This window comes from Schistocerca serialis, chromosome 3 (genome assembly GCF_023864345.2).
Source record: "Schistocerca serialis cubense isolate TAMUIC-IGC-003099 chromosome 3, iqSchSeri2.2, whole genome shotgun sequence".
Taxonomy (NCBI): Eukaryota; Metazoa; Arthropoda; class Insecta; order Orthoptera; family Acrididae; genus Schistocerca; species Schistocerca serialis.
This window is the reverse complement of record NC_064640.1, coordinates 782,932,183-782,956,987: the sequence shown is the minus strand read 5'-3', so window position 1 is coordinate 782,956,987 and position 24,805 is coordinate 782,932,183. Positions and strand designations below refer to the sequence as shown.

At 40.7% G+C, this 24,805-nt stretch overlaps 1 protein-coding gene across 1 annotated transcript in view; it reads left to right on the top strand.

Annotated features, from left to right (window-relative positions):
- LOC126471227 (constitutive coactivator of PPAR-gamma-like protein 1 homolog) overlaps nucleotides 1-24,805 on the top strand; it is a 211,639-nt gene that overhangs the window by 142,049 nt on the left and 44,785 nt on the right. The window contains exons 12-13 of the mRNA XM_050099350.1: nucleotides 11,074-11,227; nucleotides 11,343-11,484. Coding sequence (XP_049955307.1) covers nucleotides 11,074-11,227; nucleotides 11,343-11,484 — 296 coding nt within the window. The remainder of the gene's footprint in view (nucleotides 1-11,073; nucleotides 11,228-11,342; nucleotides 11,485-24,805) is intronic.

Sequence of the window (24,805 nt, the reverse complement as noted above, 5' to 3'; positions counted from 1 at the left end):
GAGACTTAGCAATGAAAACTAGTGTGATGAATGTAGACAGGCAGTGGAACAGAAAAAAGGATGCAAGACCAAACTGCTTGCATGGAATACTAGATCAAATCAGGCATTGCGTAAAGAAAAGAGAATAGAGGCAGCGTGGGTATGCAGGAGGAAAAAAAGGGAAGCCATGAAGAGAAAGATAGAGGAGATGGAACAGCACTACAATAGGAGAAAATTCTACAAGAAAATTAAAGAAGGAACTCAAGAATAGAAACCAAAAATACAGCTTGTAAGGACAAAGAGGGAAATTTGCTAACAGATAAACAAGATGTTCTGGACAGATGGAGAGAATATTTCAAGGGAATTTTGGGGGGCAATCCTACCAGGAATGAGCAACCACTCTATTATACCGTGGATCCAGAAATAGAGGGACCAACATTAGAGGAAGTATGGAAGGTAGTGCATTGTTTAAAAAACTATAAAGCAACAGGAACTGATGAAATAACTGCAGAACTGCTAAAAAATGGGGTAACTGATCTTCATAAGCAGATCCACAAACTTATTAAGTTGATATGGAATCAGGAAAGAATCCCAGAAGAATGTACCTTAGATGTAATCCAACCAATACACAATAAAGGAGACAAGACCTGCTGTTCAAATTGCCAAGGAATTACCTTGCTGAATGTAACCTATCAGATCTTCTCTAGTATTATCCACAACAGGTTAGCACCGTATGCAGAAGAGATTTGTGGGAGTATCAGTGTGGATTTCAGCCTAATATATCAATATTTGTGTTGAGGTAAATACATGAAAAGACATGTGAAAATAACATTGAGCTATGTAGACTTCAAGCAGGCCTTTGATAGTCTAGATAGAGCACAAATGCTAAATGATTTGCTGCTGCTTGGTATACCATCGAAGTATGTCTCACTTATTCAAGCAAAGTTGGCTGGTTCCAAGGCTGCAGTGCTAGTGGATGGAGAACTGAGCAATTGGTTTAGCGTTAGTAAGGGAGTCAGCAAGGGGACACACTCTCTACAGTACTTTTCATTCTGACTCTCAAAGCAGCCGTGCGGAAGCTTAAGATATCTGGTTACTTAGGCACAAAGTCGACTCAGATATGTGCATATGCTGATGATGTAACAATTGTTAGTAGAAGAAGGGTAACACTAGAGAGGACAATATGTGAGATGAAAGAAGCCCCAGGACCTAAAGGCCTTTCTATAAATGAAACAAAGGCTAAGTACATGAATTTCACCAGGAAGGAAAATAATACCTTGGATAGACTTATCAGCAGATGGTTTCAATTTTGAACATGTGCAGAACTTTTACTTTTTGGGCTCTAGTATTAACAGCACAAATTCCATGTCAACTGAAATAAAACTGCACATCCGAAGGGGTTATAGAAGCTCCCACATTTAAGAAGTTGTTGGCCTCTAGGTTATTAAATAGGCAGTTGAAGCTGCAACTATACTAGGTCTTGATCAGGCCATTTGTAACCTATGGATGTGAAACTTGGATGCTAACGAGTGTTGATGAGCAACAGTTCAGGATATTTGAACGTAGAGTGCTGTGTAAGATCTTTGGGGCAGTTCAGGATAATAATGGTTTCTGGAGATCTAGAACGAATGCTGAGCTGGACCACCTCATACAAGGAGCTGACATCATAAGAATAAAAGTAGAAGAATAGCCTGGTTTGGGCATGTCCTCAGGATGGATACTGGAAGAACAACAAAAAAGATTTTTAATGGAGGCCAACCGGAAGAAGATAGTGAGGAAGCCATGAAAACAGTGGATAGATGATAGGGAAGAAAACGGTGCTGGAGAGGGCAGAATGGAAGAAACTTTTTGATGAGGGTAAAACCCACACAGGGTTGTAATGCTGTGAGAAGAAGAGAATGATTAATGATCTATCTTTATTCATAAATTCTCACACAATATTATATGCCAGTGACTCAACTTTTCTAAATAAAAGCACAAATCTAGCCCCACTGAAAATATTGACTAAAAATACCATGGCTCAATCTTCATTATGGTTCAGAGCGAATGGTTTCTTGCGAAATGAAAGTAAAACCCAGGAACTTTACGTTAGCTTGAAGGAGATCCCTGACCACCATGAACTAGAAACTGTTGAAATTTTAGGTGTTACTGCTGACAGCAAATTGACCTGGGAAACACACATCAAAAATATATCAGGTAGACTTATAAGACCTATTTATGTAATAAGAAATTTAAAAAGATATGTTCCAGATAACTATGTGAGATCAGCATATTTTGCTTTCTTCCAAAGCATTATATCATATGGAATTTTATTGTGGGGTAGTAATCGTTACACAAATGATATTTTACTTTTGCATAAGAAAGTATTGAGAGTAATTACTGATTCCAGTAAATGACAACACTGTAAACCTCTGTTCATCAAATTGCAATGTGTTACAGTAGTAAACATATTCATTTATAATGTTCTGTTGTACTACATTAGAAACAATGTTTCAAAATTTGTATTGAGAAGTGATATTCATAGCTATGATACTAGAAACAGAACATGTGTAGACATGCCACATCATAGACTATGTAAATCACAAAACTCGTACCTAGTCCTTGGACTGAGGATGTTTAACAGACTAAGCAAAGATTTTAAAGAATTCCATGTAAATATTTTTAAAGCCAAATTGTGTAATTTACTAGTAAACAATCCTTTTTAAACTGTTGTTGAATTTTTTAAAGATGAAAGTACTGCTTGGTAACTTGTGGTTTCTACTTTTTTCACACAAACTAAAGTACATTGGGAAATGTATGCTCTTGACTTTGTCCATTGCTTTAATAAGCTGAATGGCAATAAAATTTTATTATTATTACTCCATTTTTCTGAGCTAAATGTAACATCTTTAGTTTTTTAATGTGTCTTACATCCATAAATGTAAATGCATTGTGTTTTGGTTTGTCCATAATTTCTGTTGACAGGTTGCAATGATCTGAAATTAATATTTAATACCTGAACTTTTTATATAGACTGATGACATGATCTACCATTGTTGCTAATGGTGGAACAGCAGCATCCCATATAGCAGTTCCCCCTCCCGCCCTCACTACAATTTAGGTTAAGTTTTGATTAGATCATATAAGTCCCTTGAATGAGAACTGCCTTCTAGTGTTCACCAACTACTATTATGTAAGTGAATTCTCTGATATCCTTTTCTAGTAGTGCATGAGGTTACTTCAGAAAACATCTTACCTAACAACTTGGAGATCAGTACTGCCCTAGTATTAAGCTCTTCTTCCTTTCACTGTATAACTGCTGCTTCAAGACAATTTCTGTATGTTTCTGTCTTTCCACAAAGTGGCATCCTTTACCTTTTTGTTTAAATATATAGCAACTCTGCCTCCCTTATGTCCCTGTCCACTGAAAAATGCAAGTCTCTTGTATTCAAAAATGTGACTGGAATATTTACATTGTTTTGTGTATTATAAAAGCCATGTCTTAGTTTGTCTCAATCTTTGACATCAACGCCATCTGGCACCAAGTTAAAACAATACAACCCTCGAGTCTGCTGTCTTCAGCCTGACATGAAGTTCCCAGATAATATCTTTTGTTGCAAATGTTGTCTAACAGCAATTGCATATGAGAGTGTGTGTTTTTCTTGTATTGCTAACTTATGTGAGCCTGCCTAAGCACACTGTAAGTACTTGTACCCAGTATGTATTTCCATTCCTGATGTTACTTTGGCCTCATAATTATTATGTATTAGCTTTCGTATTGTCTTTTGTGTAAATTTGTCACAATTATTTGATGGTGACTCAAAACCCATCATACATAAAGTTTTTATCAATCGCCGGCCAGAGTGGTCGAGCGGTTGTAGGCACTACATTCTGGAACCGTGCAACCGCTACGCTCACAGGTTCGAATCCTGCCTCGGGCATGGATGTGTGTGATGTCTTTAGGTTAGTTAGGTTTAAGTAGTTCTAAGTTCTAGGTGACTGATGACCTCAGAAGTTAAGTTCCCTAGTGCTCACAAGGGAACCTCCCCATCGCACCCCCCCTCAGATTTAGTTATAAGTTGGCACAGTGGATAGACCTTGAAAAACTGAACACAGATCAATCGAGAAAAGAGGAAGAAGTTGTATGGAAGTATGAAAAAAAATAAGCAAAATATACAAACTGAATAGTCTATGCACATGATATGCAACATCAAGGACAGCCTTAGCTCACGAGCGCTGTGGTCCCGTGGTTAGTGTGAGCAGCTGCAGTACGAGATGTCCTTGGCTCAAATCTTCCCTCGAGTGAAAATTTAAATTTTTTATTTTCAGACAATTATTATCTGTCCATCCGATGCGATCACTTTTTTGGGAGTGATTATCACATCCACAAGAAAACCTAAATCGGGCAAGGTAGAAGAATCTTTTTACCCATTCACCAAGTGTACAGGTTAGGTGGGTCGACAACATATTCCTGTCATGTGACGCACATGCCGTCACCAGTGTCGTATAGAATGTATCAGACGTGTTTTCCTGTGGAGGAATCGGTTGACGATTGACCTTGCGATCAAACTTTTTCGGTTCCCATTGGATAGGCACGTCCTTTCGTCTATTAATCGCACGGTTTAGCGGTGCGGTCGCAAAACACAGACACTAAACTTGTTACAGTGAACAGAGACGTCAATGAACGAACGGACAGATAATAATTGTCTGAAAATAAAAAATTAAAATTTTCACTCGAGGGAAGACTTGATCCAAGGACCTCTCCTACTGCAGTTGCTCACGCTAACCACGGGGGACCATGGCGCTCATGAGCGCATATTCTCAGAGATGTTGCCTATCTTAGCATGGACTACTCAGTTTGTATATTTTGCTTATTTTTTTTTCATACTTCCACATAACTTCTTCCTGTTTTCTCGATTGATCTGTGTTCAGTTTTTCAAGGCCTATCCACTGCGCCAACTTATAACTAAATCTGACGGGGGTGCAATGGGGAGGTTTCCTTGTCAGAGTCATTTGAACCATTTTTTTTTTTTAATCAAGACGTTTCCATGGAATTACTACATGCAAAGTCTGAAGGGTCGCATACCTTACAAATGGAAAACTTCATCTATCAAATGGAAGAAGGTTGTACGTCTTGATTACATTTTCTTCCAGTCCATGTTCACACATAATCTCTGGTGTCTCAGAATCAATTAGTACTTCTATTGCTCTCAATTTCCTAGCAGCATAGTGTACATTTTGATGTAAAATTCTTACATTTGAAGCATATCAGGTTGAGAGATATGTGTAGCTAAATAAAATGAACAAAGGAAGAAAGTGACAAGCGTACCAAATGCAAATTCCACTTTCACTCTGAAAAATACTCTAAAACTGCAAAAACAGGAATGAGGTGTTCTCATCAGTGAAGTGTGAACAAAAAACAGGTGAAATGCATCTTTACTGTGAGTACAGTTACTACAGCTCAGACACATCTATTGTTTATAAAAAAAAAAATCACTCACAACTTGTAGTAAAGAATACCCAGGAAAGCAAGTGCACAGTTAAGGCCCAGTAAAATGGAAATACCTTTATGCAGCAATGATTAAATTATTCTCCACATTACTGTAACGTCTCTTAAAGGCCAACTTAAAATAACTGCTGTACTGACTACAAAGAACCAGTTACAGCATTTTCTGTACCAATAAAAATTGGGTGAAAGACTCCAAAATAGTTTGGTTTTCCTCTTTGCTACCTACTGGTTGGTAAATTCTGCCAACTAAGCATTGCAATCTACGTGAAAACTTTTATTCTGAAAGATGAATCTCAAAAGGTACCGAAGACAAGGAAAGGTGTATAAATCTAAAAATATAATTGCTAGAAGTGAAGCACATGAGACTGTAAACTCTAAAAATAATTCTAAAACAGCATGGAATGATACTGAAAAGGAAATAATTAATTGTAGTAAAGAAAAGTGTCCCACTTGTATTTACAATTATAAACATTCTGTAAATAATACTAACTGCACTGCCCTGCTCAGTAATTGCACCTTGGGTGATGTAGAAACCTTGTTTCCTCATACTGAACAATGTGTGAAATTCTTTGCCTCAAATTTCCTTGGTCAATAACTACTGTTGGAATGCCAGTACAAAATTTTTCAGGAAGTGGCCACATTCAGAGCCATTAAATAAATATAGGGGAGCATCAGATACTTAGCTTAAGTGCACTGAATTTTTTCTGTTGAACTCTTAGTAATGAACCGAATTGAAATGTGTTTCGGAAGTGAAAAATATCTTTTAATTGTTATAAAGCATTTTTATTTTGCAATATATTGTTACAACAGAGTTTGGTCCATCATGTGATAAGGGGCTTCAAATTCATGCCAAACACACTGCTCTGCAGACACATCTAAATTTTCTCCACTAGTTACACAATAACTCATTTTAATGTAATCGAGTAGTATTTCAAATAAAGGTTTTAATTACACATGCAAATAAAAGGATAAAGGTATCAATTGAAAAAAAAATTGCAAAGAAGTTTATTTTCTTTATCAATATCACTTGGGTTTCCGCATCACCAACATGGGTACCAAGCACAATGCGTTACTCTTTGTTTTACATGGCGAGTTTACCCAGTAGTCCTACAAACCGTCGAATGTTCAGAAGCGCGCGCGTGCGCGCCTACACACACACACACACACACACACACACACACACACACACACACACACACACACACACACACACACGTAAAACTTACTGGTGACAGTAATTATGGTCAGAATCAATGTGAACTTTTAATATTTCACTTTCAGGCTGCCTCAGTGCCAAAACAGTATTTGCTTTTTCAGCAAGGGTTGGTGTCTTCAAACTGCCCTTTGGCTGTTTGTTACATTTACCAGGTCTTCGTTGAACTTTTACCCTCTCATTGCTGGGGCATTGTGGAGCTTCCCTGCAGTCTGATTGAAAAAGTAACAGTGAATGAGCTACATCTTTCTGCACTGACTTCAAGATTTCTGTGGACATTAGTTCTCGGGCCAGAGATGTGTTCTCGTGATCATTAGTATTTGTTTGCAGTGAACACAAAATTGCAGAAGCCTCTTCTGTCACTGTTGCTTCAGTTGGTGTAAATGTGGCACTGGAATATAATGCATACATCATTGACACTGCATGAATGTGTTTGCATATGTTCAAATGAATTAAACTGTCCACACAGGAACAACTGAAAGCATGTATACATATATTACATTTGGAACATTTCAACTTGCACTCCAATTTACATTCAATTTTATTTCAAATCAAGGTATGTGTTACACCACAATTTGTTTGGAATTTCACATGAAACTTTGTGCCATCAGTATTGACTGTTATGTCACTCTCCTTTTTACAAGAAGCTTTGTGACGAACCAGGATAACATTAATCCTATATGAATGGCCACCCTTATACGGTTTAACCATTCGAGCACACAGTTTGTCGCACACTAATTTCATCAACACAAAAAGTAGTTTGTCAAGTCTATTGTTGTTTTTCCCTCTGGATAACAGTATTTTAAAACTCTATGCATTGCTTCAAGGTGCATATTTATATTTATACCCAGATTGTGATGGTGACAGTATGCCCGCTGCTGAGGCCGAGATAAGTGACTTGAAGAGAAATATACACCGAAGTCTCTTGTACCTTCATCTGCTTACAGCTGCCCGACGAACGACTCCAGCAGCTCATTAAAGTTGTCTGTGTCTGCTTCTTCAAGCAGTGTACGAAGAGCCTTGTACACAAATGCTTTATTTTCTTCATTGCCATGGACTTTCTTCAAATTATTCTGCCAGCTGCGGTGTGTGTGCCAGATGCACAGCAGATTATTTTCTGCAGGTTCCATGACTCATGTCCATGCACTGTGGAAAGTATTAGTGTCGTCAGACATGAATACAGACATTTTTATGATGGCAGCTCTCTTTCGCAGCACTAAAGAAATGAGTCATTATGGAAGTAGTCTCCCGATTTGAAACACAGAATGCTCCAGGCATACGTGAACCAAAATCATCTACCACTAACAATGTGGTCACCAACAACTTGTAAACATTTGTACAATGTGTGGAGTCTCCACATACAATATTTTGTCCAAATCTCTGTAATAACTTTTTCTGGTAGTCAGTCATTAACACTATCACCAAGTCAGTGCTGTCAAAATCTTCCCTGGCCTCAGCTTCTTTCTTATAGAGGAGAACACAATCTTTCATTTTCTCCAACCACATACTAACACTGACTTCGTCAGTGTTATGCTGCTGATAATCACCAATGGCAAAGTCTCTTTTAATGTTATGAAGGTCATGCCGAGTCAGGAGATGCAGCCTCTCCACTCCGCTAGTATGAATTGAGTCCCACACATCATCCAGAATTCTCTGGAAAGTGACCCCTTCAGCAATTTTACCTGCAACATTTTAAAATTACTCCAACTACAAAGAGGCCAATTCCGAGTGTGTACATGCAGACAGTATGCAGAAAGAACACTTGCAGTTAACCACCCCCAATGAAATAAATTCATGCAATATAACAGTTGCTAAATACTTATATACTGGATAGTTTAACAAATGGCTTGACAGTATATTCAGTGTGCCCTTCCAACAGTACTGAAGATGTCATTAACACACTGGGAATGGAAGAATAAACTGAGACCAGATTACAGCACCAGTTGCAATGCGATATTTCTCAGTTTCAGTTACCAAGGCTATTTTCATATGGTTATGAGGTCTACAAGTACATGTCAGAGCATTGTAGTAATTGATGCTATCATCTAGTGTCAAATCCATTATTGCAGTTGCAGATGCCCTGAGCCAACATGTTTAACATGCTGGACAAGAAAAAATAAATGTATTGCCTATAGTCTATGAAGATGCATTAGTGATCTATTCTTAAATAGGTTACTATGACATATGCAATAACGCAAGGCAATACATAAATATTTCAGAACTTACTTCCACACATGCATTACTGTAATGCATGACACCTGCTTCCACACACCCAAGTACATGGCATTACAATCACCATTATTGTGGTCAATATGGATCACAAAATCTGGTCTTTTGCAACTGCATTCATGCTACCATCACAAATTGTATTCATATGAACTGCCAATCAATATATTCTCACCTTTTGCTCCAGATCACATATCCATAACAATATTCATTTTTCAACAGTAAAAAACAATGTTCCTTCGCTGCAAAAAAGTAAAAGTCAACTGCATGTAACTAAAAGCAAGCCTGACAATGGATTCTGAAACTTTCACGCCATATTTTAATCAAGTTTGACCATTGTACTTGGGGATCACTGAAAGGACAGCAAAATTCTACAATTAAGGTAATACTCACCAGTGATGGCTTCTCTATCAGAACAACTGAGATGCAGAAAGGCAATGTTCTGGTCGTGGCTGAAATGTGTTCTGTAGTAAATGACACTAAAAATTCCACTTTCTTCTTCGTGAAACTTTATGGCAGCAAAGCGATGGTTCCACATCTTGCAAGTACTCTGAGACCTACACAACATTTTGCCACTTGACTTCGATGAAAATGTGCCACATCTGTGGCACATAAAGGTGGTTTTTGCAGTGCCATCTTTTAAATGCTTAGTGCCATAATGAGATACAAAACTACTTTTTGTTTTTCCTATCCTTCTCAGACTTCCACTTCAGAAAGTCTAAAATAAAAGCATTGATGGAAAAACAATTACATTCAGATTCAACAAGTACAAAGTAAACAGTAGGAGTAAAAAAAACTGCACTGTTAGACTCTCATGAATTACTGACACCAATCAGTTACTAGTGTGATTTTTTGCAACAATTTAACCTACACTTAATCTAACATACAGTAAGTATACAGTTTATGTGAAATGCATCTTTTCAGGCTTTCAAATAAGCACATGTTCTGTTGACCAACAAAAACAAGAGCTAACAGCCACGGGTCAGGCAAGTACGTAATAATCAACAATGGATGATGATAATTTAAATAGGCAGAGTACACTTAACTTACCGTCTTTCATGTGGAATTCACTAATTTCTTTTACCATCTCAACCATGTGCTCCTGCTCCACATGTAGTCGCATCTTACCCAAAAAATTACATTTAAAGCAGTAGCCACTTTTTGAGCACTTTATCGTAGCTTATTCATCTGCCTGTATTTTATGCACATTTCTCAAATGAGCATTCAAATGCTTTCTCACTGAATATTCTCTATCACATACATAACATGCAACAGAACCAACCATTTCAACGAAATAACTCGGTCTCACAATGTGCAAAGATATTTGCTCACATCAAGTGTGAACACGAGAATGAGTGTAGCAGAGATGTTGCGTTCGCTCAGATCTTACCTACACTTATTATTGGCTAATGTATATGATGTCATGAATTTAACTTTCATCCAATCAGCATCGCGACCAGTGGGTCACGAGACGCAAGTAATGAAAACAAGACAAATGGAAAGAAGTAAGAAACGGGTTATTATTTCAAAAATAATCACCATAAGAGTTAATGCATTACCACCGTGAGACAAGGTGGTCAGTGTTATTGTGGAAAAATGTTTGTGGTTGCCTGCAGGACCATGATTGTACCCAGGCATGCACCTACTCCTCCAAAGTAAATCGATGGCAACAGATGCCTTTATTCAGGGTTCCAAAAATATGGAAATCTCATTGGGGGGGGGGGGGGGGATTGGGACTGTATGGAGGATGTGCAAGGGCTTCCCAACAAAACTTCATCAGCGTACTCAAAACGAACTTTATATCCTATCTCCCCCTCCTACCTTCCTTCCCATTTCTCTCTCTGTCCATCTCCATACTGTTTCTGCACCACACCCTAGACAGCATTCTCTTACAAATGCTCACTGTTGTCGCTACAGCTACCTAAATATTATCTGGAACTATTCATTACTATAATGAATTTCCAGTTTCAAATAAAAAATTCCTGTATTGAAGTGTGAGGTACAAGCGTGTGCTTCAGAATTGTGTTCTGCGAGTATCGTTAGGTTAAATTTAGTGTCATACAGAGTCATTTTGGGGTAATGGTAGAATTACAGTTAATGAAATTGTTAAGATGTATGAGACAATTTTTTTTCCTTTCTTTGGAGACTTCTTTTACTTTTATTGCAGGGTGAGATAAAGTTGCCAGTGCTGATGGAAGATGAGAATCACAAAGATTTGCCAAGCATACACTTGGTATTCCGCCCTGTACGACAGATGGTCTATGCAATTCTTTTCAATCTCCACCATTATATATATATGGCAAGCAAGCAGAAAGAGAAAGGTATGAGAGAGTCTAGTAGAATAACCTTCTGATGATACTGTAGTAATCAAATGATTTTCTGTGGTAGTGTATTTTAGTCATAAAATAAATATAAAAAAATGTTGTGTGTTCACAGGAGATGAAGAAAAGGTTGAAGTACCAGATATTTGCATAAAAGAATGGATATGGTCAAAAAACAATCAGTATCAAACTCCTGACTACGTTCGAGCAGAACAGGTTGGATGGGGTGTACCAACAATCCAACGACTCTGGTTTGGGTAAGTACAAATACCTCAAAAGGACAAGATGGGGGAGATGAGGCTGTAAAAGTGAAATAACATATTATGACACTAGTTAGACTGAACTGTGAATGTAGTGAAGTCGTTTCCTATTTACTACTATGGGGATGATTGATTCTCTCTTGGTAGTGGTTGCTTGTTAAATAAAAATAAAATAATAAACTTGCCTCCATCGTATTAGTCAGATAACAAATTAATGTTAGGTGGATCATAGGTGCAGCAAAACTAAATAATACATCCCAACTTTAACAAAGAGAGTTTATTGCCCATAAATAAACACAACAATTAGGCTGGTGATAAGCTACTATGTGATTAAGTGCATTGAAATTAGCTCAAGCTACTATGTGATTAAGTGCATTGAAATTAGCTCAAGCCCCCAATACACTAAGTAGTAGCCTAATTGGCACGAAATGCATTCATCTTAAATGTCTATCAGTAATGAAAAATAATCGAAGTCCCCACTGGCAAATTGAGTTAAAAATCAGACTCATTTTGAAAGTCCAAAGCAGCTTCACATGTGAAAAATAAAATTTCTCCTGAGCAACCATCAGAAATGCTATAAATTCCTGACCACTGCCGAGTATCTTCAAGTCTCCACTGAACTGGTGTGAAAGAGTTCAAAATTTTGCAATTGATGTTGCAAAAATTTCTATGCTGCAAAAATTTCTATAGCCGAAAAGTGTGCAGCTGGATCGCTGCTCAGGCAAGCATATGTCTAGCCTCTTCAACTCGTACCCAAAAATGCGAACCAGCAAGACGGCTGCCTTGCTTTTAAGCCCTTAGCTCGTCCCATCGATGGATCACCACACATCTATATCACTTAATGACCTCACACTGTCACCAGCCTCATTTACAACATTTTACGTATAAATGTCATGAAAAATCTGAATCCACACAGCTGTGATACATATTATGAAAATTGAAGTTGGGGGGGGAGGGAGGGGGGGAGGAAGGAACTAATGATATCAGCTGCATTGGGACTTCATCAGAATTAATGGAGAAGAGTGAAAATGTGCGCAGTACTGGGACTCGAGCCCAGGATTTCCTCCATACTAGGCTGTTGCATCAACCAATGCACCACCCAAAAACTGTTCACCGCAAATGCATGGACTGTCTCGGTAATATAGCAGGAATCTAAAATTAGTGAGCATGGAGGACATGGACATGGACTAGATGAGAATGTGGGTCGACCAAGGAGCGTGCTGTGATAGTCCATGCATTTGTGATACACACTGTGTCTGGATGTCACAATGATTATTGCAACTGCCTAGTAAGCGGGAGATCTCATGTTTGAGTCCCGGTTTAGCATGTATTTTCACTCATCTGTTGACTGCGCATAAAGTCCCAATGCAGCTAATATCATTAGTTCCTTCTGTTCCCCCCTCCCCTCCCCCTCCCCTCCCTCTCCCCCTCCCCTCCCCACTCCCCTCCCCACTCCCCTCCCCACTCCCCTCCCCCCCTCCCCTCCCCCCTCCCCTCCCCCCTCCCCTCCCCCTCCCCTCCCCCCTTCATGATCTCTGTGCCGTTGATTATTACAACATAAACATATATGGACCCCTTCTTTACACGAATGTTCCCCCTTTTCCCATTGTTGCAATCAGAATTGATGTAGTGGTATTAATTTCTGAATTACAGGTCAAGCTGTGCAAATTAATAAACAGTTAGTTATAAAGTACAATAAAAATTGTAAATCTTACCATTCATATGTTGCGTATGGTGTGTAATCACACCTTGCTAATCATGTATTGTATTAAATGGTAAGGTGATTGTAATGAAAAGTTCAATTACAAAATGTCCCGCAGATTTATTAATTACTTTGCAGTTCATGTGCATAGCTCAGTAAATGTGCATTGATGACCACTACAATGTGTTAGGTCAGTTTCTTTGGTACCAGAAAAATTGTAAAAGTTGTTAATTATTTACTGTATTTCAGAGATAAAACTTTACGGCTCTCTAACTTTCCGCACACATTAATCACAGAGCGTGTCAGCTTCTCAGCAGAATTGTCTGCACCTCTTCTTTATCATGACATATTGTGCTTCTCTGTACCTGTAATAGTTTGTGCTGTAGCTTTGCAAACACAAATAATAGAAATACATTCATTGTGCATACTGATGGCAGAACTGTCGTCGTGTCTGCTGTGTCTAAATTTTGACAATAGCACGTGGCCCGACTGCCGCCGTGCCACCTTTGCATGCCGCCAACATGCCTGCAGCCACACATCATGTCCAGTCATACTCTGTGTGGGTAGAAGCACAGTTTGTGATTACTCCCTTCGATGGTAACAAGGAGACCAGCAGAATGAAACAGGCAGTTCTGGTGGTGAATGAAGTAGAGATCATGATGTGAATTATTAACCAACACAAGTCCAGAGTGTAGCCGAGTCATCTAAGCATATACCACAATCCACAGAAAGTCCAAATAACAAAACGTTAATCAGATGAGCTCAAAATACTCTGCTATCCAGTGGTGTGTACGTAAGACTTCAGTTTTTACAAGAGACTGGCTGCAGTTGCCGGGCTGCTGACAACCTCTCATCAGAGAGAGGCGCCACCTAACTGCTTGCTCGGTGGCTACATCCTGCCATGGCTGTCGCCCAGAGCCTGAGTGTCTCTGACATGTTCCCTCTGCCAATATTCGGCCTAGGCGGGGAATCCGAATCGCCCTCATACCAAATCTCCCCCCCCCCCCTTCCCCCCATTTAATCAGCACCTAAAGGCCGAAAGTGACCTGACTGTTATCGACATCACTGAAGAAGGGGATAGAGGAATGTCTGAATACTTGCCAAAGTTGCCCACAGGCAGTCCCTATAGTGATTGTCTGGGTTGGGAGGTGGCACTGTCTGTGAGAGCTTGGCTGAGCGACTGAGTTTGGGACAAAGCTTGGACCAGCCTGAAGGGAAGTGGGCACCAGAAGTATTGTAGATGGGACTGACAGGTCAGTCTCTGTGGAAACCACTGGCCAATAATGATCAACTTCCACTGATGGTGAGGAAGGGAACCGGTGGTGGCAGGAGTGAGTAGCTGAAAGTGGCATAGTGGGAGGAAGGATTTTGACCTCCATCAGTTCCCACCACTGGTCATTGTTGACTTTGTGAAGACACCTAACACAAGGACAGAAGTTGTAGCAGTAAGAGGTTGGCCGGTCCTTGGGTTGGTCGCAGGCAGCCCACCCACCTGGCAGTGATGGGAAATTGGTGTGTGTGGGGAGGCCAGCAGCTCCTGGCTGGCCTCAACCTCAAATATCAAATATCTGCCCCCTCCCTCCCCCCCCCCCCACCTCCACTCTGTTGCTAACAACAGTGCCTTGTGTCCACCTGTCTGAAAGTACGAGCCCAGGCGGGGGTCCCCGAATGTTAATATGCGGTGGGCCCACGGAGTTGGCCACAACAGATCGAAAAGTGTGGGGGGTCTGTGCCGGTGGAGTAGTTGCAGCCATCTGTGTGACGTGGGAAGTTTGGGAGGGCATTGACACAAGCAACTGCGTCACTCCCCAGAATGTCTCAGATGTTCGAGGATAAGGCTGACCAGGAGCAGCTGGTCTGGCACTGTAATCAGCTTTGTCCGCACCATGATGTAGTGCCCCTCCACTCGCCCGCCATTTCCTGCCACCGCCAGCTGGGTGTGCCACCCGTGTCCACCCTTTGCCAGTGCTGCTCAGGGCATGGCCAAGGGTTGAACTGCTGTGCTGGGGCAGACTGGTTGTGGGCATAGGTATGGCAGTTCTGTATAGTGCATTCGCTGGCAGCGTCAACCCCAGGCAAATACACATCACGCCTTCATTCTACACATTCCACAATGTGCAGTGTGGAGGAACTGCAGTATGTGGGGGCAGATCATGGGAGGAACTACCATGTGACATTTATCATCATCACCAGCAAAATGACCCCATTGGTGATGCCATAAGGAAAAATAATTGTGCCATTTTGGGTTGGCATTCTTAGGCACATCATGTGGCTCCCTCTGTCACACAGCAGAAACACATGGCAGAGGAGTGTATTGTGGGCCATTTCTGCCACTACTTCTCATGCCTTAATCGGTAATCCATCAAGGATGTGTTCCTGGTTTGCGTCTTAAGGCAAAAAACAGCACCTCATGCCTATAAAATTTGGCATCTGGGCCACATGGCAACCAGGAAAGTGAGTCCATGATGGACTGCTGCATGGTGGGCTGATAATGGATCTCAAGGGTATAGTTACTGAGTAACAATGGCCACTGTTGCAACTGCTGTGCTGTTTTATCAGGAAGCTTTGAATAGGGTCTGAACAATGAAATAAGATGCTTGGGATCAGTGATCAGGTGAAACTGTGCATCATAGAGACACTTGCTACCTCCAGATGCCGTATATGATAGCCGATGCCTCCATTTTAATTTTTAAATAATTCCTCTCTACTGCATTTAATGTTTTAGATGCAAATGCAATGGGCTGTTCTGTGCTGCCAGTGTATTTGTGGAATAGCATAGTGCCCATGTCACGATCCGCTGCATCAGTGGCAAGCGTCGAACAGATGCTGGCATGAAATGCCGCTAAAGAAGGGGCTAACCCAAGGCACTTTTTAAGTTGCATGAAAATCATCTGTCGCACCTCTGATCACTCAGATTTAATACTTTTTTTGCGCAATTGACAAAACAGATAGGAAATGTGCTCCACATTTACTTTGCCAATGAACAACTGTAGTTCTTTGAGGTTCTTAGGACCTGGTGAGTCAGTGAATGCAGCCACATGATCCTGCTTCAGGATGAGTGCTTCTCGACTTAATATGTGACCCAAGTACGTGGCACTTGGTGCAAAGAAACTACATTTGCCAAGGTAACTGCAGACCTTCGGCTTGGAGATGCTCAAACATCTGTAGATTGAGCATGTGCTGCTCCCACGTGGCCCTGGTAACCACCAAATCGTCTATATAATTAACACAGTTGGAGATGCCTTGGATAAGTTGCTGAAGGTATCTCTGAAATATCATGGGAACACTTGCAACCTCGAATGGTAACCTGTTATAACAAAACACGCCGAATGGCGTATTGAGCAATAAAAACTGTTACCTGTATGTCCATCTTTTCAAAGGTGGTTGCAAGACTCAGCTGGTCAGTACAGGATGTCAAATCAAACACCTCTCAGCCGTATAATTTCCAAACTATTTGTTTTATTTGGCTACCAGTTTCTTGTGACAACATCTTTCTCCCCATACCTGGAATTATCAGGTTTTTTTTCCACATTTGAATAGCCACCCTGTTCAAGGAAATGTGGACCTGGATCCCTGTTGCACAAACTAATGTAGGTTTAAACAGCTGCTTTGATTGCGCACAATCATATACAGCCAATTGAAGCTCAAAACTAGCGAGATCTATGTTTGAGAAATATTGGCGCCCAGCCAATGTAGCTAACAATTTCTCCTGTCGAGGAAATGTGTACAAACTGACATTTGCTTGAGCAGTAACGTCAGACTTAAAATCACCACAAATGCTACGTGATACATTAGGACTCTGAACCACAACCACGGGTGTAGCCCATTGGCTAGATGATACTGGTGATAGAACACATACTTTTTGTAAACTATCTAGTTCTGTTTCAGCTTGCTTGCACATTATGAAAGGTACCAGGTGATCCCAACAAAACTTAAGCACTACTGATTGCTTTAATAGGGTGGTGATTCTTAGGAAAGCCTGGGATTCTCAGAGAATAACATTTTACCCAGAAAAATCGGGTAGAGTGTCTCAGGGAATTCCAGGTAGAATCTCAGGAAATTCTGTGTTTTTAACCTAACACTGGAATTTAATGTTATTGACCTTTATAGATCACATATTTTAAAAGACTTATTATTCCAAAATGTGGATATTAGTCCATAAAAATTATTGATGTTTAAAAACTGCAGTTAGACTACAGCTGTGAGAGGAAAGAAAAGCCGTTATTGTGAGGTGCTCAATCCCCCCCCCCCCCCCCCCCTTCCTCCCCTCTGCCCTCTGTTAATTTCTCAGAAGCTTCTTGTGACATCTTCCTCCCCATACCTCAAATTATCAGGGCAGTTCTCCAAGTTCGAGTAGCCACCATGTTGAAGGAAAGGTGGATCTGGAATCCTGTCGCACAAACTAATGTAGGTTCAAACAGCTGTTTAAACTGTGCACAGAATGGTTCAAGTTTTGGTAATGGGATCAGAGATGAAACCAAATTTACCTGGTCCTTAATATGAAAACCAAAAAGAGCAAAAGCGTCTGAACCAAAAACGTTATTTGACGTCCAGTAGTTGACTACAAGCAGTATTAGTTACTGGGCAACGTTTTTATACTCGGTTTGAATGATTACCTGATCCTGCAACAGAGATCGACTGGCCATTGTATGACTCCACTTTGTGGCGAGGAGACAGCAGCTGTGGGGAGCCAGTGCACTGGTATGTGTCTTCATTGATCAGAGACTGTCTTGGACATCCTGTGTTACCTCTCATGTGACAGTATCAGATGTCATTTTTCAACAGGACAATGCTTGTCCACACATGGCAAGTGTCTCTATGTACTGTCTGCATGATGTTGTGGTACTCTAATGGCAAGCAAGATCCCCAGATCTGTTCCTGATAGAACGTCTCTGGGACAGCTTAGATATCAACCATGTCCCAGTGCTAGTATCCAAGACATGAAGGACCAGTTACAACAATTGTGTGCCAGCTTGCCTCAGAAGAGGATACAATGGCTTTATGACACCCTTCCCAACCGAATCAATCCATGCATCCAGGACAGAGGGGGTGCAACAGCATACTGACAAAGAGAGCTTTTACGGCCAAGTTCTTTGTAAATTTGACTCTATTTTGTAGTCACTGAAACAATATTATTTACCCTCTCATCTTTGAAGTTTCATTTTGGTCTTCTGCCCAGTCTGAGTGCTTCACCTTTTTAGCCAGGGAGTGTACATTGGAATTAATGTCCATGTTGACCCTGGTATCAGTGACTACGATCTCTTTTCTTAACAGTTATGACCAAAGTAAAAAGGACAACTAAACTTGGAAGAAATATTTACATTTTAAGACAGCAAAATAAAGAACCAGTACTCTCATATCTCAATGAAGAACCCAAAACATTTAGCTATGGCTTTTGGGCAAGAGCAGGTAGAACTACTCAAGTATGAAAGCATAGTTGACCATGTAATAGATAGATATGTACCTAGTGTTACAGCTCTCTGTAAAAAAAACTACTACAGAAACAGCAATGGCTGCACAATAAGTGTAAAACAAAGTGCCAAGCTACAGATAGAGAAATGTGAAAGAAAACACAATTAAATGTCAAACTGGCAATGTGTAAAGCCTTCAATGACCTCCATAGCAGAATCTTATCGAAAGATCTCTCACACAAAACCGACACCTGGTTGTATGTAAGGACACTTATATTGACGAGCCAAAACATTAAGACCACATGCTTAATAACTTGTTGGGCCAACTGTGGAACACAGTATATCACCGATTCTGCGTATCGTTGATTCTACTGTTGTTGTTAGATTTGTGGAGCTATGTGGCACCAGATATCTTCGCACGGGTTATTTAATTCCAACTGGCTGCTGATTGGTACATGCATTGATGGTGCTCGTTAGCTACCCAAAAGGGAACCATTGGATTCATATCAGGTGAATTTGGTGGCTGAGACATTAACGTAATTTCACTTTCGTGCTCATTGAGCCACTGTTGGACAATTCTGGCTTCAAGACACAGACAATTATATTGATGAAAGATAGCAGAAGAATGTCTATCATAGCATAATACTGCTTCCACCAGCCTGCATTTGTGGCGTACTGCACTTTTCGAGCAGCTGTTCGCCTGGATGACAGCCTTTGTGGAAAGACTGTCGACATGTTGTAGGAAAAAATGTGATTTGTCTGACAAGCCAACGCATTTTCAGTGATACACAGTACAATCTCGATAATCCCGAGCCCACTACATTCATAATTGATGATATCGTTGGGACAACATGTGAACATGCAGGGCCCATCTGCTGCGGAGCCCCTTGTTCAACAATGTGTTCTGAACGGTGTGCTCCGAAACATGTGTCCACTGGCATTGTGGTCTTTTGCCAGAGGTGCCACAAATTGACATCTGTCCTAATTTACAGAGCAGACAAGCCTCCAAACCCCATGTTTTGTGAAGAGTTGTGGACGCCCACCCGCTTACCACCTAGTGGTTGTTTCACTGCCCTATCACTTTCCATAGGTGCTCACAACAGTAACACATGAACATTCAGCCAGCTTTGGTGCTTTCAAGCTACTCATTCACAGGCTTTGTGCAGTAATAATAATAATAATCTGTCCTTTGGCACTTATCTCAGTGGATTTCTCCATTCGCAGTGCATATCTTCGTGAGGGTAAGCCCCCATCCATCTCTCCTTGCCTTCCATATTTGTCTTACCGTCCCACCAGGAGGCATCCAACCTTGCAGTTTGTAGTGGTCATAATGTTTTCGCTTATCAGTGTAATAGCGCCACAGTGTCCAGACAGGGAACTGAAGTTGAGGGTGGCAAAGCAAAAGCAAATGTACTGAACCCACTTATCAAACATTCACTTACAGTGTAAATTCCTATTTAATTCTTGGGCAACTGCAAAGATAAGTGATTTAAATATTATAATAGGAAATGCCTGCTACAATGTAAATACTTCAGAAGTAAAGGAGACATTCCCCGAAAAGCAAAAGAATAGAGTCTTTGACAGGCAAACACAAAAAAGAAAGAAAGCTAGCTAGATTTTAGGATAATCCTCACTGTGCTGGATGCATAATGCCAGTGCTGCAGTTCAGCAGGTGGACTCGGACTAGGTTGAGAGAGAGAGAGAGAGAGAGAGAGAGAGAGAGAGACTGGGTAGATGGCTAATGGCCTGGAGGGAGACAGCTGGTTTGCTGGCGAGGAATGCGGTAGGGAGAGGGTTGGCAGGTGCACAGGCGAGGCATTGGTGTGCAGGTGTTGGCGCTGGTGGGGAGCAGTGCATGTTGTAGATGATGAGGGGATGTGAATTGGGAGAGGGTGACAAGACAGAAGAAGGGGAAACTCTCGGGTGAAGGTTTGGGTTACCGTAGATTGAGGGCAGGACGATTATGGGGGCAAAGGATGTGTTGCAAGGATAACTCCCATTGGCATATTTCAGAGAAGGCGACGGTGGAGGGACAGATCCAAATGATCCAGGTTTTGAAGCAGCCGTTGAAATTGTACGTGTTATGCTCTGCTGCATGTTGTGCCACCGTATGTTCAACTTTACTTCTGGCAACAGTTTGGTGGTGGCCATTCATGCGGGTGGACAGTTGAAACAGTTTAGTATTTGTATAAACTGTGTTGTGTTTGGAACAGGTTGATACGTGACATGACTGCGTTAACAGGTATCCCAGTCTCTGAGTGTAGGATAAGTCTGTAACAAACTGGAGCAGGAAGTGGTGGATTGGGCAAGTCTTGCACTTGGGTCATTCACAGTTATATGGCCCTGTGGCAAGGGGTTGGGAGTGAGAGTGGCATAGGGATGGACTATGAGGCTGGGCCATCTATGAGAACAGCCATGTCATGTATCAACTCTATTGCAAACACTACACAGAAGTTTATGTTGTTATGATGACCAGACAGCTGTCCACCAAGATGAATGGCCATTGCCAAACTGTTCCCAAGAACAGAACTGAGCGTCCGGTGGCACAACATGCAGATAAAAATAATATACTCAATTTAAAAGGCTGCTTCACATCCGAGGCCATCTGGATCCTTCCTTCCACTACCAACTACGCAGATGGGAGTGATCCATTGTCCTGGCCTTAATCTCTGGCAACCCACTTTCACCTCCCCCGCCCCCTCCCTTTCCAGGTAATAGTTTCCTCTTCCTGTATTCTGTCACCTCCTCCCAGTTCACATCCCTACATCATCTTCAGTGTGGGGTGCTCCCTGCTGATTCTGACAACTGTCTATTACATGCCAAGCATGTGCACTAACCACTCCTGCTTCTTGCATTCCTAGCCAGCAAACTGGCCGCCTCCCTCCAAGCCACTAGCCATCCACTGCAATCTCTCTTCCTGTCTTTCTCTCCCTCTACCCTCTCCATTCAACACAATCCCCATCCCAACCTAGCCCACCTGCCTCTAATTGCAGCACTGGCATTGTGTGTCACCATCACCCTGTGGGGAGCCATAGGAGTGTCAGTAAAATTGGACAAATTCCAGGACCAAATGGAATACCTATAAGACTAAAATATATTGAATTTGCAGCTGAGTCTGTTTTAACCATAACATACCATAAAGTTCTCAAACAAAAACCTGTGCCCTCTACCGAGCGAGGTGGCGCAGTGGTTAGACACTGGACTCGCATTCGGGAGGACGACGGTTCAATCCCGCGTCCGGCCATCCTGATTTAGGTTTTCTGTGATTTCCCTAAATCGCTCCAGGCAAATGCCGGGATGGTTCCTTTCAAAGGGCACGGCTGACTTCCTTCCCCGTCCTTCCCTAATCCGATGAGACCGATGACCTCGCTGTCTGGTCTCCTTCCCCAAAACAACCAACCAACCAACCAACCAACCTGTGCCCTTTAGTTTGAAGAAAACACAACACAACACAAGAAGAAAGTAGCAGGAGTGATCCCCAAAACTACTATTCAGTATCTATATCTGCCCATTGTAGTATCTTAGAATGTAGTCTGAGCTAAAATGTAATGACTTTTGAACAGAATGAGATCACCTCCATGCCATCCAGCATGGATTACAAAAATATAGGTCATGCAAAACCCAACTATGTGCTTTTCTCACATAACATCTGAAAGCCATGCATTAAGCCAGAGGTGGGCAATTGTTCTGGCTCGGGGGCCACGTTATAGACACAGAGGTTAGCGGAGGGCCGCACCTTATAAAACTTTCACTTCTAATGCCGTATATATACTGGTGGCATATATATATATATATATATATATATATATATATATATATATATATATATATATATAAAAAAACAAAGATGAGGTGACTTACCGAACAAAAGCGCTGGCAGGTCGATAGACACACAAACAAACACAAACATACACACAAAATTCAAGCTTTCGCAACAAACTGTTGCCTCATCAGGAAAGAGGGAAGTAGAGGGGAAGCCTCTTTCCTGATGAGGCAACAGTTTGTTGCGAAAGCTTGAATTTTGTGTGTATGTTTGTGTTTGTTTGTGTGTCTATCGACCTGCCAGCGCTTTTGTTCGGTAAGTCACCTCATCTTTGTTTTTATATATAATTTTTCCCACGTGGAAGTTTCCTTCCATTATATATATATATATATATATATATATATATATATATATATATATATATATATATATATATATATATATATATATATATATATATATATGTGGAAACATTCCACGTGGGAAAAATATATCTAAAAACAAAGATGATGTAACTTACCAAACGAAAGTGCTGGCATGTTGATAGACACACAAACATACACACAAAATTGAAGCTTTCGCAACCAACGGTTGCTTCATCAGGAAAGAGGGAAGGATGTGGGTTTTAAGGGATTTAAAAACAAAGATGATGTGACTTACCATACGAAAGCGCTGGCAGGTCGATAGAAACACAAACAGACACATACATACACACAAAATTCAAGCTTTCGCAACAAACTGTTGCCTCATCAGGAAAGAGGGAAGGAGAGGGAAAGACGAAAGGAAGTGGGTTTTAAGGACAGGGTAAGGAGTCATTCCAATCCCGGGAGCAGAAAGACTTACCTTAGGGGGAAAAAGGGACAGGTATACACTCGCGCGCACACTAACATATCCATCCACACAGAGTTGCAATTTCGGGTGTAGCAGTGAAAGTGTTAAAATGCATTGATTAGTTAGCTTTACATTTCATAAAAGGTATCATCAAGATCATTAGATATAAATGAAAGAGTCAGAAGCAAAGGGGTATAAGTATACTTCTTATAATTTTGTTAAGACTAAAGTCACTTTGTGCCTCTTTCCTTCTGACATCCTCAAATAAGATAGTTGTGTTCAATTTCATTTATTTTGCTACTTTAATATCATCTCCAAGTACATTAAATTTTAAAACAAGTTTAATGGGACAAATGCATCTTATCACGATTTTACACAATTTTTTTGAAATCAGGAGTCAAACTGCTAGTTTATATTCTCATCACAGCCTGCAAATTACTGTCTGTTAAACAGCTTCGGTATTTGCTCTTGTTGATTTTCAAGCAAGAAAAACTTTGTTCACAAATATACTTCGATCCAAATATGGAGAACATTTTGCCTACAAATTTCTTGATACATTGAAATTTATAAAAGTCAACTAAAGTTATAGCACTAAACATTTCTTTCACTGCGTGATCTGCCTGCATGTCAATCAGTGATCTGCCTGCATGTCAATCAGTTCAAGTTGCAGCTCCTGTGGTGCAGTGTCAATATCAGCAGTGATGGGATACTATAAAACATTAAATTGAGGCTCAATTTTCTTAAAATCCTGAAATCTTGTAGTAAACTCAGCCTCTAAACTCTGCAGATAATCCCTAATCTTAGCTGAAACACTTCCAGGTACTTTGGTTCCCTAGTAAAGGGAAATGACAAAATTTGCCTTCATTTGCTTGCCTGCAAACAGACCTAGTTTTGTTTTAAATGCTTTGACATGTGTCCACATTTCATGAGCAAACAACCCCTTTCCCTGCAATGTCACATTCAGCTCATTCAGTTTTTCAAAAAAATCAGTTGCAAAAATATCTCATATCTCCACTCTTCACATCCTATTTTTGCAACAAAATAATGAGATATCTCCTTAGTGTCCAGAAATAAAATAATTTCATCCTGTAATGCCCAGACTCTTTTTAATACTTTGCCCAAGTTCAACCACCTCACACTGTTATGGTAAATTACATCTTCATGGAGTGCCCTTGCTCTGATTGTGTTCACAACACCAACAACAGGATCTACCACATGCTTTACGTCTAGTGCAGTCTTGCAGAGGCTTTCCTGATGTAAAATGCAATGAAAATCCAAAATATCACTGTCTGTGTCTTTGGCTTGTAACTTGTTTTTTTAAAAGTTTCACCATACCTATATTTTTTCCACAGAAATCTCTGGCCCCATATGTTGTAATGCTTACCATTTTGTTCCAGGATAAGCCACTTGTTTCCACACAATTAACAACACATTCTAACAAGTCCTGACCAGTGGTTCTATCTTTCATGGATACTGTACCAAGTAATTTGTCAGTGATGACGAAATGTTCATTAATTCCACAGATAAAGATGAGTACTTGTGCAGTGTCTTCAATATCTGTGCTTTCCGCCCGCATCTCGTGGTCGTGCGGTAGCGTTCTCGCTTCCCACG